This window comes from Acipenser ruthenus, chromosome 56, assembly GCF_902713425.1.
Source record: "Acipenser ruthenus chromosome 56, fAciRut3.2 maternal haplotype, whole genome shotgun sequence".
NCBI lineage: Eukaryota > Metazoa > Chordata > Actinopteri > Acipenseriformes > Acipenseridae > Acipenser > Acipenser ruthenus.
Window position 1 is genome coordinate 6,915,304 of NC_081244.1, and position 15,970 is coordinate 6,931,273.

General features: G+C 48.7%; 1 protein-coding gene across 1 annotated transcript; it reads right to left on the reverse strand.

Annotated features, from left to right (window-relative positions):
• Nucleotides 1–1,318: 1,318 nt before the first annotated feature.
• Nucleotides 1,319–12,845, reverse strand: LOC131724712 (constitutive coactivator of PPAR-gamma-like protein 2). The gene is given in 19 exon segments (XM_059017318.1): nucleotides 1,319–3,135; nucleotides 3,304–3,367; nucleotides 4,005–4,143; nucleotides 4,424–4,553; nucleotides 4,555–4,632; nucleotides 4,989–5,198; nucleotides 5,285–5,310; nucleotides 5,313–5,398; nucleotides 5,675–5,762; nucleotides 5,765–5,923; nucleotides 6,467–6,638; nucleotides 6,908–6,930; nucleotides 6,933–7,168; nucleotides 7,558–7,838; nucleotides 8,096–8,169; nucleotides 8,750–8,852; nucleotides 8,987–9,198; nucleotides 9,888–10,134; nucleotides 11,538–12,845. Coding segments are annotated over 19 exon segments (3,159 nt in total). The 5' UTR covers nucleotides 12,021–12,845; the 3' UTR covers nucleotides 1,319–2,787.
• Nucleotides 12,846–15,970: the final 3,125 nt, after the last annotated feature.

The following is a 15,970-nucleotide window of genomic DNA, read 5'->3' on the forward strand; positions in this document are numbered from 1 at the left end:
AACAGGATGTTAACCAGGCAAATGTTTTTACAATTTATTTTGTGTAAAACTGAATATTTTATATATATATATATATTTTTTTTGTTGAGGAAAAAAAAAAACAAGCAGTTGATTGGGTTAGGGGGGTGCTTAAGCACCGCCCCCTCCCAAGAAGAAGAGATCAGTCATTGGTTGGTCACCTTTTCCATTGGGGGGATAGCCACAGCAAGGAAAAGAACAAATAAAACTACAACTCCCACAAGCCACTGGGGGAGGAGGGGAGGGGGGGGAGGGGAGTGGAGTGGAGGAGGGGGGGAGGAGGGAGGGGAGAGGAGGAGGGGGAGGGGAGAGGAGGAGGGGGGGGAGGGGGGAGGGGAGAGGAGGAGGGGGGGGAGGGGGGAGGGGAGAGGAGAAAGGAGGAGGGGAGGAGGAAGGGGGAAGAGGGGGTTAGAGGGGGGGAGGAGGATGGGGGAGGGGGGGAGGGGAGGGGAGAGGAGGAGGGGGGGAGGAGAGGAGAAAGGAGGGGGGAAGAGGGGGGGGAGGAGGATGGGGGAGGAGGGGAGTGGAGTGGAGGAGGGAGGGAGAAGGGAGGGGGAGGGGGACGGGGGGGAGGAGGAGGAGGAGGAGGGGGGAGGGGGGGAGGAGGAGGAGGAAGAGGGGGGGGGAGGGGAGAGGAGGAGGAGGGAGGGGGGAAGGGAGGGGGGAAGGGGAAAGGAGGAGGGGAGAGGAGGAGGGATGGGGAGGGGAGTGGAGGGGGGAGGGGGGAGGGGAGGGGAGAGGAGGAGGGGGGGAGGGGTGGGGCACGCAACCCAGCATTCCACTGACAGAGCAAAGAAGTGTCCCATATTCACCAGAGCGCACTGTCTGAGAGAAACCACCGTCTTAAACTTAAAAAAACAAGATTTATTTTTCCTGCAGTGTATCATTTTTTCAATTGAATATTCTGTGTGTGTGTTTATATATACACACACACGCACGCACGCACGCACACTGCTGTGCAAAAGTCTTAGACATGTTGTATTTTTCTACTCTGATGCATTCTGAGCATCAACAGTTTCCTCAAAGCCTCCACTAGTGTGTTCTGCTATTAAAACAGCCTTGACTCGCATACAGAAGGAAACACATTGAGTGAAATCGCTCCCATCTCTCGATCTTCAAGGTGTGGAACCCGAAGCACAATCCACAAGCACAGAGAAACATCGTCTGTAATTCACCTGTGGATAATACAGCATGTCTAAGACTTTTGCACAGCAGTGTGTGTGTGTGTGTGTGTGTGTATCTTTTAATATATAAAGTCTGTTTCAGTTAGCGTGTTAGGAGAATCCCTTCTTTTCTATCCTTTTAAAAAAAAAAAAAAAAATTGAATCTCCTTGTCACTTTTTTTTTGTCAGAGGAGAAACATAAAACAGATTCTCAGCGACAGCAGGAGGACCGACTGCCCGACTGACCGACTGACCGCCCGCCCTGCTTCAGCGGTTTTCAAGCTTCTAAAAAAATGTTGCTTTTTGTTTTAAACTTTAAAAGTTAGGGTAACCGACCTCTTTTATATAAAAAACAAACAAACCAACCAACCCGAAACAACACGAACCGAATATTCTCCGATATATAAAAGTGTTCAGGCGGCAGTGCCTCGGGTTCTCTACCGTCAGGATGTCAGGCGCCACTGAAGTCGCACCTGCGCCACGCTGCTGTTGTAGGCTCGGGACCGATGTGTCCAGAGAAAACACCAGGGAGCGCTCACTGTCGCACGAATACTCCGAAATAACTTTCTTTTTAGAAGTATTTATTTAAAAAAAAAAAAAAAAAAAAAAAAACAGCAGGTATTGAAAAGACCATTTCGCTGGGCGTTTTTTTTAAATTTATTTATTTTTTAAATAAAAAGCCGTCCTTCCCTCGCCTTTACGATTTAAAAAAAAAAAAAATTTCCCAGCTTGTTACCGAGGCGGTAAATACTGACCGGGAAAAACACAACTTTCACTGTGAGTGAAGTGGGTGCGCGGTTGTAAAGGCGAGGGGAGGACGGGTTTTCTTGTTCTGAAATGAATGGTTTTATTTGAACACCTGCAGATAAATACTTCTCAAAGGCAATTACTAGTCTGATTATCAGCACACCCCTAATCAATATATCTATATAGATCTATATATTACATTCTGATGGTGTGTGTGTGAGAGTGTGTGTATATATATATATATATATATATTATGTACACAAAACGTTTAAATGATTTTTAAAAGTATTTATTTCGGGACATTTCAGACCCTAGCTGTGCAGAAAGAAAAGTCATACACAGTGGTCCTGAAATAAAAAATATATATATATATTTTTTAAAAATCATTTAACCCTTTTGTGAACAATACATCCCATTTTTGTTTTCATTTTATATATATATATATATATAGACACAGACACACACGCACGCACGCACACTGTCTGTCTCGTTCGGAGACCAGCGATAACAAGAACACAGCCAGCCAGGGCTAAATAGGGGGAGATGGGGGCGGTGTGGGGGGGCTCTGAGTACCAAACGACAAGGAACAGTCAATTATTGATTTTAATTGATAATAATAATAATAATACTACTACTAATAATAATACATTATTATTACATTGTTATAATAATAATTACTATTGGGATAAATATTCTTTTGAAATGATATTTTTCCTCTTAATTTTGGCATTACATCGATACATTTCAATACCCACTGTGTCGGTTATCTTCCCTCAAACCTGCGCCTCTTTACTGACCCCTGCTTTAGACCTGGCCAAACTGTGCAATTACAATTTCACTGGCTTTAATTTTTATTTAGTTACTCCTCTTTCTGGAAGGCAGACGCGGCCCCTCCCAGCCGGTCGTCGTGACAACAGGCGGCGTCACTGCTGTCGTTGCTGGCCCCTCCCCCTGCCCCGCCTCCTCCTGCTGCGTCACTGTCTCTCAGAGCGAAGGCACTGTTGTTGTTGTCGCCGTCATCATCGCTGTTGCTGTGCGTCTGTGAGGGCTGCACTTCCTCCTCCTGTCCGCCAGGGGGCCCCGCTGCGATCACCGCCGGCCCTGCGCTGCCATTCAGCTGCTGAGCTCCTCCCCCGGCACTGCTGCCCCTCCCCTTGGAACCTTCCACCGGCTTGGGGGTTCCGTTGGAGGCGGGGCCTGGAGAAAGCTGGGGAAAGGGGGCGGGGATTAAGCGAGAGGGATACAAAAACTCTCTTCCAGTCTTTATAGAAGCGTCTGCTGAACGACTCGTGGATAATAACTGTTCCCACACAGTCACTCTGCGCTGGGAGTGAATTGGTAATATTTGGGGGTACCCCCACTGCGCCCCTCTCACCTGCGCTCGCCCTGTAGTCTGCTTCTTCCCTTCTCTCGGTTTACCCGGCTGTTCTCTGCCCCGGCTGTCAGAAAAAAACACAAATTACTACCATGGAAATCCCTTAGAATACACAGCAGACCCTGATATTGATGCGATCCAGCCCTCTGAAATGTCTTTATAATATACAGCACTAGACCCTGATATTGATGCGATCCAGCCCTCTGAAATGTCTTTATAATATACAGCACTAGACCCTGATATTGATGCGATCCAGCCCTCTGAAATGTCTTTATAATATATAGCACTAGACCCTGATATTGATGCGATCCAGCCCTCTGAAATGTCTTTATAATATACAGCACTAGACCCTGATATTGATGCGATCCAGCCCTCTGAAATGTCTTTATAATATATAGCACTAGACCCTGATATTGATGCGATCCAGCCCTCTGAAATGTCTTTATAATATATAGCACTAGACCCTGATATTGATGCGATCCAGCCCTCTGAAATGTCTTTATAATATACAGCACTAGACCCTGATATTGATGCGATCCAGCCCTCTGAAATGTCTTTATAATATACAGCACTAGACCCGGATATTGATGCGATCCAGCCCTCTGAAATGTCTTTATAATATACAGCGCTAGACCCTGATATTGATGCGATCCAGCCCTCTGAAATGTCTTTATATTATATAGCAGACCCTAGTTTCTTACCCTCTGCCTCCTCCTCCCACCGACACCACCTGCATGTTGAATCCCCCCCGTCCGCGGAATGGTTTGTTCCCGGCCCATTGACCTACAACCATGCCGGCAATCTCCAACTTCCCTCCCTGGGGAGGGATAGCCTGGATTCCTAAAAGACGGACAGACAGATGTATGTGACACAGTGATGTAGGTACTGCTACAACACACACACTAATACACACTGAGGCACACAGACACAAGGGATGGGAATCAGACTCCTATTGCACAGCAGTGTCGCCCAGTCCAGGTTTTACTACCAGCTTGATCAGCCCCCAGTGTGTGTAGCTAACAAGCTCAGGTGTGTCTGATTGTTAGACTCCCAGTGAAAGCAGGACCGGATCAAACCGCTGTGCAACGGGAGTCTGATTTTCGTCCACGCACACACTGACCTGGGAAGGTGCGTCCTCTGTGGTGGGGGTGCCCAGGTGGCAGGTTGCCTGGGGTTCGGGGGTACAGGGGGACGGGGTAGAAGGGAGGCCCCATGGCGGGCATGTAGGCAGGGGGAGGCAGTGGGGGGGGGAGGTGGGGGCTGGCGGTTCATGTTGATCCCCTCCAGAATGGCCTGCCTCATCTTCTCAACCTTGGCAGCCTGTTCCACCTGAGGGACACAGAGAGAGGGACAGAGAGAGAGAGAGAGAGAGAGAGAGAGAGAGAGAGAGAGGGGGACAGCGAGACAGACAGAGACAGGAGTAATGTGAGAAATATTACGAGCAATTCAGACCATCAGTGCTGATCTAGCATTCTCCTCTCCTCTCCTCCCCTCAGAGCTCCAGCAGGGCTCCCCTCTCCCTCTCACTTGCCCCTCACAGAGCTCCCCTCTCCCCTCTCACCTGCCCCTCACAGAGCTCCCCTCTCCCCTCTCCCCTCTCCCCTCTCCCCTCTCCCCTCTCCCCTCTCACCTGCCCCTCACAGAGCTCCCCTCTCCCCTCTCCCCTCTCCCCTCTCCCCTCTCACCTGCCCCTCACAGAGCTCCAGCAGGGCTCCCCTGTCCCGGGCTGCCTTGCCCAGCTTGCTTTGGAAGAGTTTCCCGTCGAAGTAGATCCAGGGGCAGCAGTGCTCCCAGGGGACGGGCTGCCCGCACGCGTCGTTGACAAACAGGGCAGTGTCGACCCCGCTCATGAACAGGGCTGCCAGCTGCACCCCTCGCGAGTCCAGCTTCTCAATCTGAAACACAAAATTACACACAGAGTTACACAATAACACACACAGTTACACAACACAGCAACACACAGACACGAGCACGCTCTCACCTTGAGCTCCTGCAGCTGGTCTGGTCATACAGCTGGCTGGACACGGCCTGCGCCAGGAAAGCATCGAGCTCGTGTCTCTGCAGAACCCTGCCCCCGGGCCACTGCAGCATGTACCTGAGACACGGAGAGAGGGACAGTGAGACACAGAGACCCTAACCCCTGCCCCCTGCAGCATGTACCTGAGACACAGAGAGAGGGACAGTGAGACACAGAGACTCTAACCCCTGCCCCCTGCAGCATGTACCTGAGACACAGAGAGAGGACAGTGAGACACAGAGACTCTAACCCCTGCCCCTGCAGCATGTACCTGAGACACAGCGAGACAGGGACAGTAACAGAGTGAGAGAGCGAGAGCGAGAGAGAGAGAGAGAGTCAGAGACAGAGTCTCACCTCAGCACGCAGCACAGCAGTAGCAGGTGGGTGGGGATGCTGGCTGGGTTCAGCATGCCAGGGCTGTCTGATTTGAGGCAGGCGAGGAGGCCCTCATCCTGCGGTTCTTGTCCTCCACGGCCCGGCCCAGCCACAGCTTCCTGAGGTTCGGACAGGTCCACTCCCGGAAGGTCAGCGCCGGGACCAGCTCGGGGGTCAGGGCGGACCGGGCTTTGTTCGAGGACCACTCCTTAATGATGACCGGCGGCACTGCAGACAGACAGACAGAGACAGAGACAGAGTCAGAGAGACACGGTCAGACGCACAGACAGACAGTCCTCTTTTCTCCTCACCCTCCACTGGCAGCCTCCTCCTCAGACTCAGTCCCTCCCCTCCCCTCCTCTCCCCTCCTCTCCTCTCCTCTCCTCTCCCCTCCTCCCCTCTCTCCTCCTCCTCAGACTCAGTCCCTCCCCTCCTCTCCTCACCCTCCTCTCCCCCTCTCTCTCCTCCCCTCCTCTCCTCACCCTCCCCTCCCCTCCTCACCCTCCTCACCCTCCTCTCCCCTCCTCACCCTCCACTGGCATCCTCCTCAGACTCAGTCCCCTCCCCTCCCCTCCCTCCCCTTCCTCTCCTCTCCTCACCCTCCCCTCCCCTCCTCACCCTCCACTGGCATCCTCCTCAGACTCAGTCCCCTCCCCTCCCCTCCTCACCCTCCACTGGCATCCTCCTCAGACTCAGTCCCCTCCCCTCCCCTCCCCTCCTCTCCTCACCCTCCCCTCCTCTCCTCACCCTCCCCTCCTCTCCTCTCCTCACCCTCCACTGGCATCCTCCTCCTCAGACTCAGTCTCTCTCCTCTCCTCTGGGTCTCAGCCAGGCTGAAGAGGACTCCGTACACAAGCTGGCGTGCGGAACGGAAGAGGAGGGCCGCGGGGGGCAGCTCGGGGGTGCACTCGTCCTCGATGCACACGGGGATCTTCAGCTCCCCCTGGGGGTGTGGAGGGGATAAACAGGGGTTACACACGGAGACACACACACACACACACACACACACACACACACACACTGTCCTTTGTGATTAGGGCATACACTGTCCCTATACTCTGGATACGCTGGTGTATTCTAGAGATGTAGGGGTACACACTGTATATTTTGGGGGGTACACACTATATTTTGGGGGGTACACACTGTGTGTATTTGGGGTACACACTATATTTTGGGGGGTACACACTGTGTGTATTTGGGGGGTACACTCACCTTGGTCAGCACGTGGTAGATGTGGGGTACATGAGTCCTCGGCGGTGTCGGTGCTCAGCCACGCGCAGCACCTCGGCCGCCACCAGGGGCAGCGGCGGGGTGGTGATATCCATGTGGGTGCGCGTCGCCATGGAGAGCAGAGAGGGGATCTGGGGGCTCCCGTTGCCTTGGTGACCCCCGTCTCCACCCCCAGCCCCTTTCCCCCACTCCCCCCTGGACTCGTCCCAGCCCCCCTTCGAGCTGGACCTGTCTGGGACATGGCTGAGAGACAGAGAGAGAGAAAATTATTCAGCAGCTTTCACTGGACTCTATGAAGCTGAGGGAGTTCATTCTATATAGAGGGGGTGGAATTCAATATGTTAACAAGGGAACATTATTCAGCAGCTTTCATTGGACTCTATGAAGCTGAGGGAGTTCATTCTATATAGAGGGTGTGGAATTCAATATGTTAACAAGGGAACATTATTCAGCAACTTTCATTGGACTCTATGAAGCTGAGGGAGTTCATTCTGTATAGAGGGTGTGTGATTCAATATGTTAACAAGGGAACATTATTCAGCAGCTTTCATTGGACTCTATGAAGCTGAGGGAGTTAATTGCATGGTAATTGCTGTTAATTACGAATTAAGCCAATTGCAACCTAGACCTACTTTGCACTGGCTCCATTAGGCTCCTCCCCCTCGGAAGACGAGGACGGTGAGGAGGCGGGGCCGGGGGCGGGGCCTGCGTGGTGATTGGGCTGCCTGTGCCCCAGGGTTCCGGTTGCCGTGGCGCTGTCGTAGGGGGCGGCCCAGTCTGAGAAGGGGGGCTTCAGCCCGTCGCTGCATTCCTGCAGGGGGTGGGGAGGGAAGAGCAGCGGGGGGGGCGGGCCCCCCGGAAAGGAGCCGCTCTGATAGGCCAGCTTCCCGCCCGTCACCTGAGGAGGAGGTAACTGAGAGAGGGGGAGAGAGGAGAGAGGGGGGAGAGAGAGGGGGGATGGGGGGAGAGAGAGGGGGGATGGGGGGAGAGAGAAGGGAAAGGAGACGTTTGAGGAGAACAGGCAAAAACAAAAAAACGCATTTAACTTTTATTGCATTAAAATAAACTAGACTGGACCACACTGCCTCCCTCCCTCCCAGTCCCTCCCCCAGCTCTAACCACTAGACTAGAGCCACACTGCCTCCCTCCCAGGACCTCCTCTCTACTCACCAGGGGTCTGTTGGGCTGCATCGCCCCCATGTGGCTGGGAGGACCTCCGAAATTACCCTGCCCAAATCCTGGAACTGTAGGAAAGAAAAAAAAAAAAGGATATTTATTTCAGGAGAGCGAGAGACGAGAGAGAGAAAGACGGACCGTGTGACAGAGAGAGCGAGGCAGAGTGAAAAAGAGAGAGAGAGATGTTTTCTGTGTCTATGCCATGTATGTGCTTTGGCAACACAATTCATTTTATTGTCATGGCAATAAAGCCAATTTGAATGTTGAGTGTGATAGAGAGAGTGAGAGAGTGTGATAGAGAGTGACAGAGTGTGATAGAGAGAGTGAGAGTGTGAGAGAGTGACAGAGTGTGAGAGAGTGACAGAGTGTGATAGAGAGAGCGACAGAGTTTGATAGAGAGTGACAGTGTGTGAGAGAGCGTGACAGAGTGTGAGAGTGATAGAGAGAGTGAGAGTGTGATAGAGAGAGTGAGAGTGTGATAGAGAGTGAGAGTGTGACAGAGTGTGATAGAGAGTGACAGTGTGTGAGAGAGCGTGACAGAGTGTGAGAGAGAGTGATAGAGAGAGTGAGAGTGTGATAGAGAGAGTGAGAGTGTGATAGAGAGTGTGATAGAGAGTGAGAGAGTGTGACAGAGAGAGTGATACTCACACAGGTAGGGAGAGGGTCCCATGGACAGGGGTCTGGGTTTGCTGGCGGACGAGAAATACTCCACAGCTTTCTTGAAACGCTGGACCTTGTCTTCTGTCCTGGACTGCAGAGACACGCACAGAAAGACAGACAGGAATTACTCCGCAGAACTGGGCTCACAGTCACAGTCTCAAGGCTGTTTTGTCTTCAGCGGCAAAGAAAGTTTCAGCTGTGACACAGGGACGCGGGACCCCTCACCTGGGACTGCTTGAAGACGTCCCTCCCCACTGCGTCCAGGTTGGACAGGTCTTTGATGGAGGAGACGTACTCGGAGACAGCCTTGATGACCACCTCGCAGGGAGGCAGGACCAGCTGGTGAGCGCGGACCTTGAGCGATGCCAGCGGGTGCTCCGGCCCCAGCAGACTCCAGTGGAACGCAGCGAGGTCTTCATCTGGGAGAATGTGGTTCCCTGAAATACACAGAGAGACACCGTGACATAGAGACAGAGACAGACAGAGAGACAAAGTGACACAGAGACAGAGAGACATAGACACAGACAGAGACAGAAACAGAGAGTTGGAGACAGAGAGACACAGAGACAGACACAGAGACAGAGACACAGAGACAGAGAGACACAGAGACAGAGAGACACCAAGACAGACACAGGAACAGAGAGACAAAGTGACACAGACAGACAGAGAGAGAGACAGACACAGAGACAGAGAGACATAGACACAGACAGTGACAGAAACAGAGAGTCGGAGACAGAGAGACACAGAGACAGACATAGAGAGACAGAAAGACAGACAGAGACAGACACAGAGAGACAGAGACAGAGTCAGAGACAGAGAGACGGACACAGAGTCAGAGAGACATGGAGACAGAAAGACAGACAGAGAAACACAGAGACAGACACAGAGAGAGAGACAGAAAGACACAGAGATAGACACAGAGAGACAGAAAGACACAGATAGACAGAAAGACACAGAGACAGACACAGAGAGACAGAAAGACAGAAAAAGAGCGACAGACAGAGACAGACACTGAGACACAGGCAACACAGACACATAGATCCAGTCACGCAGAGACACAGTCACTGGAGCAGTGTGGCCTCTCCCCCTCCCCTCCTCCCCTCCTCCTCCTCCCTCCTCCTCTCACCCAGCAGGGCAGCGAAGGTGGGCAGGTGCCCTGGTCTCAGACCCAGCTGCTTGGCCACCTCGGGCAGCAGGTACTGGTTGGTGGTCAGATTCTTCCCGTTCCAGCTGAGCTTGAGCGCGTGGGAGCTGAAGTAAGCCGGGACGCTGCACAGAGCAAACTCCGAGTCGTGAGCGATCAGCCCCTGGAAACCGCCATCCCTGTAGAGAGACAGCGCCTCCTGGTGGTGATCCTCCAGAGACTGCACCACCTGAGAGGGAAGAGGGGAGAGGAGGAATGAGAGAGGGGAGAGGAGGAATGAGAGAGGGGAGGGGAGGAATGAGAGAGGGGAGGAATGAGAGAGGGGAGAGGAGGAATGAGAGAGGGGAGGGGAGGAATGAGAGAGGGGAGAGGAGGAATGAGAGAGGGGAGGAATGAGAGAGGGGAGAGGAGGAATGAGAGAGGGGAGGGGAGGAATGAGAGAGGGGAGGGGAGGAGTCAGAAAAGCAATTAATATGACACATTAAAAACTATTAAAATATTTAATTGATATATTCAAATTCATAGTAAAACCAGGAATGCATAATGCAACGGGAGCCTTAATACCATCCACAAACTGCCCTTTGTTTTATTATTATTATTATTATTATTATTATTATTATTATTATTATTATTATTCCAGTTACAATCCCAGACGAGTTTTCACGCTCAATTTAATTAGGCGACCAGCGACATCCCCCGTGTCTGTGACCGGACATACTGGCGAGATGAGGATAAAGGGGTCCCCAGCGCTTGCTCTCGCCCCCCAAACATTTTCAGAAGCGGGTGGACTTGTCAAAACTCACACAAGTTCAGCAAGGTGTGTTTTTGTTTTGTTTCTTGACAGCACTTTATATCCGAGGTCGTGTCGGGTTTGATTTGACAGATAATATAAAACAGCGTTGCTTTTCTCCAATCAGCTGTAGAAGCTTGCGCACCCGGACGCCCTGAATCGGTTTTGTTTGTTTGTTTTTATCAATTATTCACATTTTTTACCTTTTTTTTTTTGGTTCATTTTACTAGACAGCGGTTTATTTTACAAAAAAAAAAAAAAAAAAAAAAAAAAGACATACATATCTAGCAGCAGTGTGGAGTAGCGGTCAGGGCTCTGGACTCTTGACCGGAGGGTCGTGGGTTCAATCCCAGGTGGGGGGGACACTGCTGCTGTACCCTTGAGCAAGGTACTTTACCTAGATTGCTCCAGTAAAAACCCAACTGCATAAATGGGGAATTGTATGTAAAATAATGTGATATCTGTATAATGTGAAATAATGTATAATGTGATATCTTGTAACAAAGTCTCCCTGGATAAGGGCGTCTGCTAAGAAATAAATAATAATAATAATATATCTATCCTAATGATATACTACTTATTAGCTAAAATTATTCTACCACATAAAGTATAATAATAATAATAATAATAATAATAATAATAATAATTTGGCCCCATCACAGTATTCTACAGGTGTGACCCCGCCCCCCTCCCGTTACCTGCTGCTACGTCATCTATAAACGGGCCCTGTTTTTGTTTTGCTGTATAATAATAATAATAATAATAATAATAATAATAATAGTCTTGTCATTATCATTATATTGATCTATGATTAGGATTAATCTCGTCTCCTTGCGTCTCACCCGGACCCGAAAGCGGATCATGGCCAGCCGGATACAGTGGCTCAGGCAGGCCGGCGGTAGGAACCAGGCTCTGGGCGGGGGGGTCTCTTTGTTGGCGACGTGGTTGACGATGAGCTGGGCGGTCTGCCGCTCTCCCTGCGCCCTCTTCGCCCACTCCGGCCAGCGGTCTTTCCCGAGGGTCCCGTTGAAGACCACCACCAGCTCCAGCCCGCCCTCGTAGAGGCACGCCTGCGACAGCGCGGCCAGGTACCCCAGCATCGCGTTCCACTGCCCGCCGCAGGCCCAGTCCGTCTGGTAGCCGCCGTAGAGCCGCTGCAAGCCGGAGTCCGCGTCGATCAGGACCCGGGCGGCCGGCGGGGGAGCCAGGGCCGGGTGGTGCGGGTGCTGGCGGGCCACCGTGCGGGAGAGCTTCAGCAGATCCACGGGGACAGCGGCTCCGGGGCACCGCTTCTCCACGTACTCTTGAAAACCTTGCACACCCATAATAATAATAATAATAATTAGTATTATTAGTAGTTGCACAATTTTCTTCCTGTTATCGCCGAGCAATTTAAATAATAATAATAATAAAAATACAATTTTTTTTAAAAAATCCTCGTTAAAAAAAAAAAAAAAAAAAAAAGTTTAATTTTGTTGTACGAACTCGATATAAATCTGTATATATTTATGTGTTTATTTTGGAGGTGTTCTATTGATTTTCCTCCATGCCAAACCCGGATTAGGATTTATATTTTGCAGTTTTTGTTGTTTTTTTAAAAATCTTTTTTTTTTGGTTGTTTTTTTTTGGTGATGGTGTTGATGTAGCGTCGGGGATTATATATATAGAGAGAGAGAGAGGGGGGGGACGATCCCCGGAATTAATGAAAATGTCCTCTTTTGTTTTATTTGTATTTGTTTTGAAATTGTATTCCTCTATCCCTCTCTCTTTCTTTCTCTCTTTCTCTCTCGCTTCCCTCTTTCAGAGATCCATGTTATCAACTTCTTCACCAAACGTCCGCCATGTTGTGGTCCCTCGGCAAAGGCGGAGAGCAGTGGGGTCGCGCCCGGGGCGCGCTGGGAGTTGTAGTTCCCAGCCTCCTTACCCAGCGTAGCCGCGCATTAGGGAACAGCACCAACAAAACTACAACTCCCATGCGCCCCGCAGTAGCTTCGCGTTTACACCCGTGAAAAACGCTCAAAATGATTTTTATTTATTTATTTTATTACGAATTCATTTCTGTAAGATTTTTTTTTTATATATATATATGGTGTATGTTGTTGGGACTCCTTTGAGATCCATGTAACGGCATTCGAGCATGTTTGACGTTAATAACCCCGCTGAAAAAGCATTATGGTGGCCAGTAGTTTTTACTCAAACGCTTTTCAGAAGCTTTTCGCCGCAGCTTAACAGTTAAGGAACTACAAACCCCATAAGCCTTTGCGACACCCGGGAACGATCCAATGCGTTTTATTTTTTTCTTCTTTAAACTCGGAAAATATTTTTAAGGTTCTAAATAATTATATACATACATTATGATTTTATATATATATATATATAATTACACACATACATTTTTTTACTGACGATTGACGCGGGATTGGTACAGCCCGATCGAGATCGAAGTTTGTTTTTTTTTCCCATCCTCGCGATATCTTGGTCTGTCCTAAAGCGGGCTTCTTTATAATTACACATCAACGGTACAATTAATTAATTAATTAATTAATTAATTAATTAATTAATTAATTAATTAATTAATTAACCAACCGTTAAAGTACAAGAATAATTGAGGGATTTTCAACGCATTCATTCTCAAATCCAAACTGTGTTCTTGTAATCACATTTCACGGCTGTGCAGCGCAGTTGCCAAGCCCGCTTATAAAAGGCGGAATGGCGCTTGACATTCGCTATAGTTTTTTGAGTCGCGTTTTTTTTTTTTTTTTATTATATGTGACGTAACTTCAACAGTTTAAAATGGTCTGTGGGCGTGGTTTTAGTGATTGACGTTTCAATGTTTAAAGCACGTCATTAGAAAACAAATATGGAATTTGATTTCTTTACAATGCTTCCCTATGCTTTACCAGACCTCTCTGTGCTTTACAATGCTTCCCTATGCTTTACCAGACCTCTCTGTGCTTTACAATGCTTCCTTATGCTTTACCAGACCTCTCTGTGCTTTACAATGCTTCCTTATGCTTTACCAGACCTCTCTGTGCTTTACAAGGCTTCCCTATGCTTTACCATGCTTTCACTGTGCTTTACAATGCTTCCCTATGCTTTACCAGACCTCTCTGTGCTTTACAAGGCTTCCCTATGCTTTACCAGACCTCTCTGTGCTTTACAATGCTTCCCTATGCTTTGCCAGACCTCTCTGTGCTTTACAATGCTTCCCTATGCTTTACCAGACCTCTCTGTGCTTTACAATGCTTCCCTATGCTTTACCAGACCTCTCTGTGCTTTACAATGCTTCCCTATGCTTTACCAGACCTCTCTGTGCTTTACAATGCTTCCCTATGCTTTACCAGACCTCTCTGTGCTTTACAATGCTTCCCTATGCTTTACCAGACCTCTCTGTGCTTTACAAGGCTTCCCTATGCTTTACCATGCTTTCACTGTGCTTTACAATGCTTCCCTATGCTTTACCAGACCTCTCTGTGCTTTACAAGGCTTCCCTATGCTTTACCAGACCTCTCTGTGCTTTACAATGCTTCCCTATGCTTTGCCAGACCTCTCTGTGCTTTACAATGCTTCCCTATGCTTTACCAGACCTCTCTGTGCTTTACAATGCTTCCCTATGCTTTACCAGACCTCTCTGTGCTTTACAATGCTTCCCTATGCTTTACCAGACCTCTCTGTGCTTTACAATGCTTCCCTATGCTTTACCAGACCTCTCTGTGCTTTACAATGCTTCCCTATGCTTTACCAGACCTCTCTGTGCTTTACAATGCTTCCCTATGCTTTGCCAGACCTCTCTGTGCTTTACAAGGCTTCCCTATGCTTTACCATGCTTTCACTGTGCTTTACAATGCTTCCCTATGCTTTACCAGACCTCTCTGTGCTTTACAATGCTTCCTTATGCTTTACCAGACCTCTCTGTGCTTTACAATGCTTCCCTATGCTTTACCAGACCTCTCTGTGCTTCACAATGCTTCACCAGACCTCTCTGTGCTTTACAATGCTTCCCTATGCTTTACCAGACCTCTCTGTGCTTTACAATGCTTCCCTATGCTTTACCAGACCTCTCTGTGCTTTACAATGCTTCCCTATGCTTTACCAGACCTCTCTGTGCTTTACAATGCTTCCCTATGCTTTACCAGACCTCTCTGTGCTTTACAATGCTTCCCTATGCTTTACCAGACCTCTCTGTGCTTTACAATGCTTCCCTATGCTTTACCAGACCTCTCTGTGCTTTACAATGCTTCCCTATGCTTTACCAGACCCCTCTGTGCTTTACAATGCTTCCCTATGCTTTACCAGACCTCTCTGTGCTTTACAATGCTTCCCTATGCTTTACCAGACCTCTCTGTGCTTCACAATGCTTCCCTATGCTTTACCAGACCTCTCTGTGCTTTACAATGCTTCCCTGTGCTTTACCAGACCTCTCTGTGCTTTACAATGCTTCCCTATGCTTTACCAGACCTCTCTGTGCTTTACAATGCTTCCCTATGCTTTACCAGACCTCTGTGCTTTACAATGCTTGCCTATGCTTTACCAGACCTCTCTGTGCTTTACAATGCTTCCCTATGCTTTACCATGCTTTCACTGTGCTTTACAATGCTTCCCTATGCTTTACCATGCTTTCACTGTGCTTTACAATGCTTCCCTATGCTTTACCATGCTTTCACTGTGCTTTACAATGCTTCCCTATGCTTTACCGGACCTCTCTGTGCTTTACAATGCTTCCCTATGCTTTACCAGACCTCTCTGTGCTTTACAATGCTTCCCTATGCTTTACCAGACCTCTCTGTGCTTTACAATGCTTCCCTATGCTTTACCAGACCTCTCTGTGCTTTACAATGATTTATAATTCAGGGTCTGGTTAGATGTGGGTTTAATGAATCGGTTCAATTAAACAATTCAGATCTTATAAAACTGAAACCCCAAGAACAACCGAGTTGGTGACAAAAAACGACAAAACCAGAGAGCAGGAAAGTTTTCCAAAGTAACACTGTTTTATTACGAGCATTGGCATGTTGACATTTATTTATTTTTTCTTTTTCAACCCCCCCCCCCCCCGAAAAACAAAAACAACCAAATAAATAAACATTGGCCAACTGACATTAACTAACACAAAAGTGGTTTTACATTTTTAATTGAATTTGTATTGTCTTTCACACACTTGTGTGAATGTTTAACACATAACTCTGCTTCTCTGTAACTCAAACCACATTTAAATCTTCTCATTGTGTTGTTAATTAATATTGTAATACATATTATTATGATCATCATCTTCCTT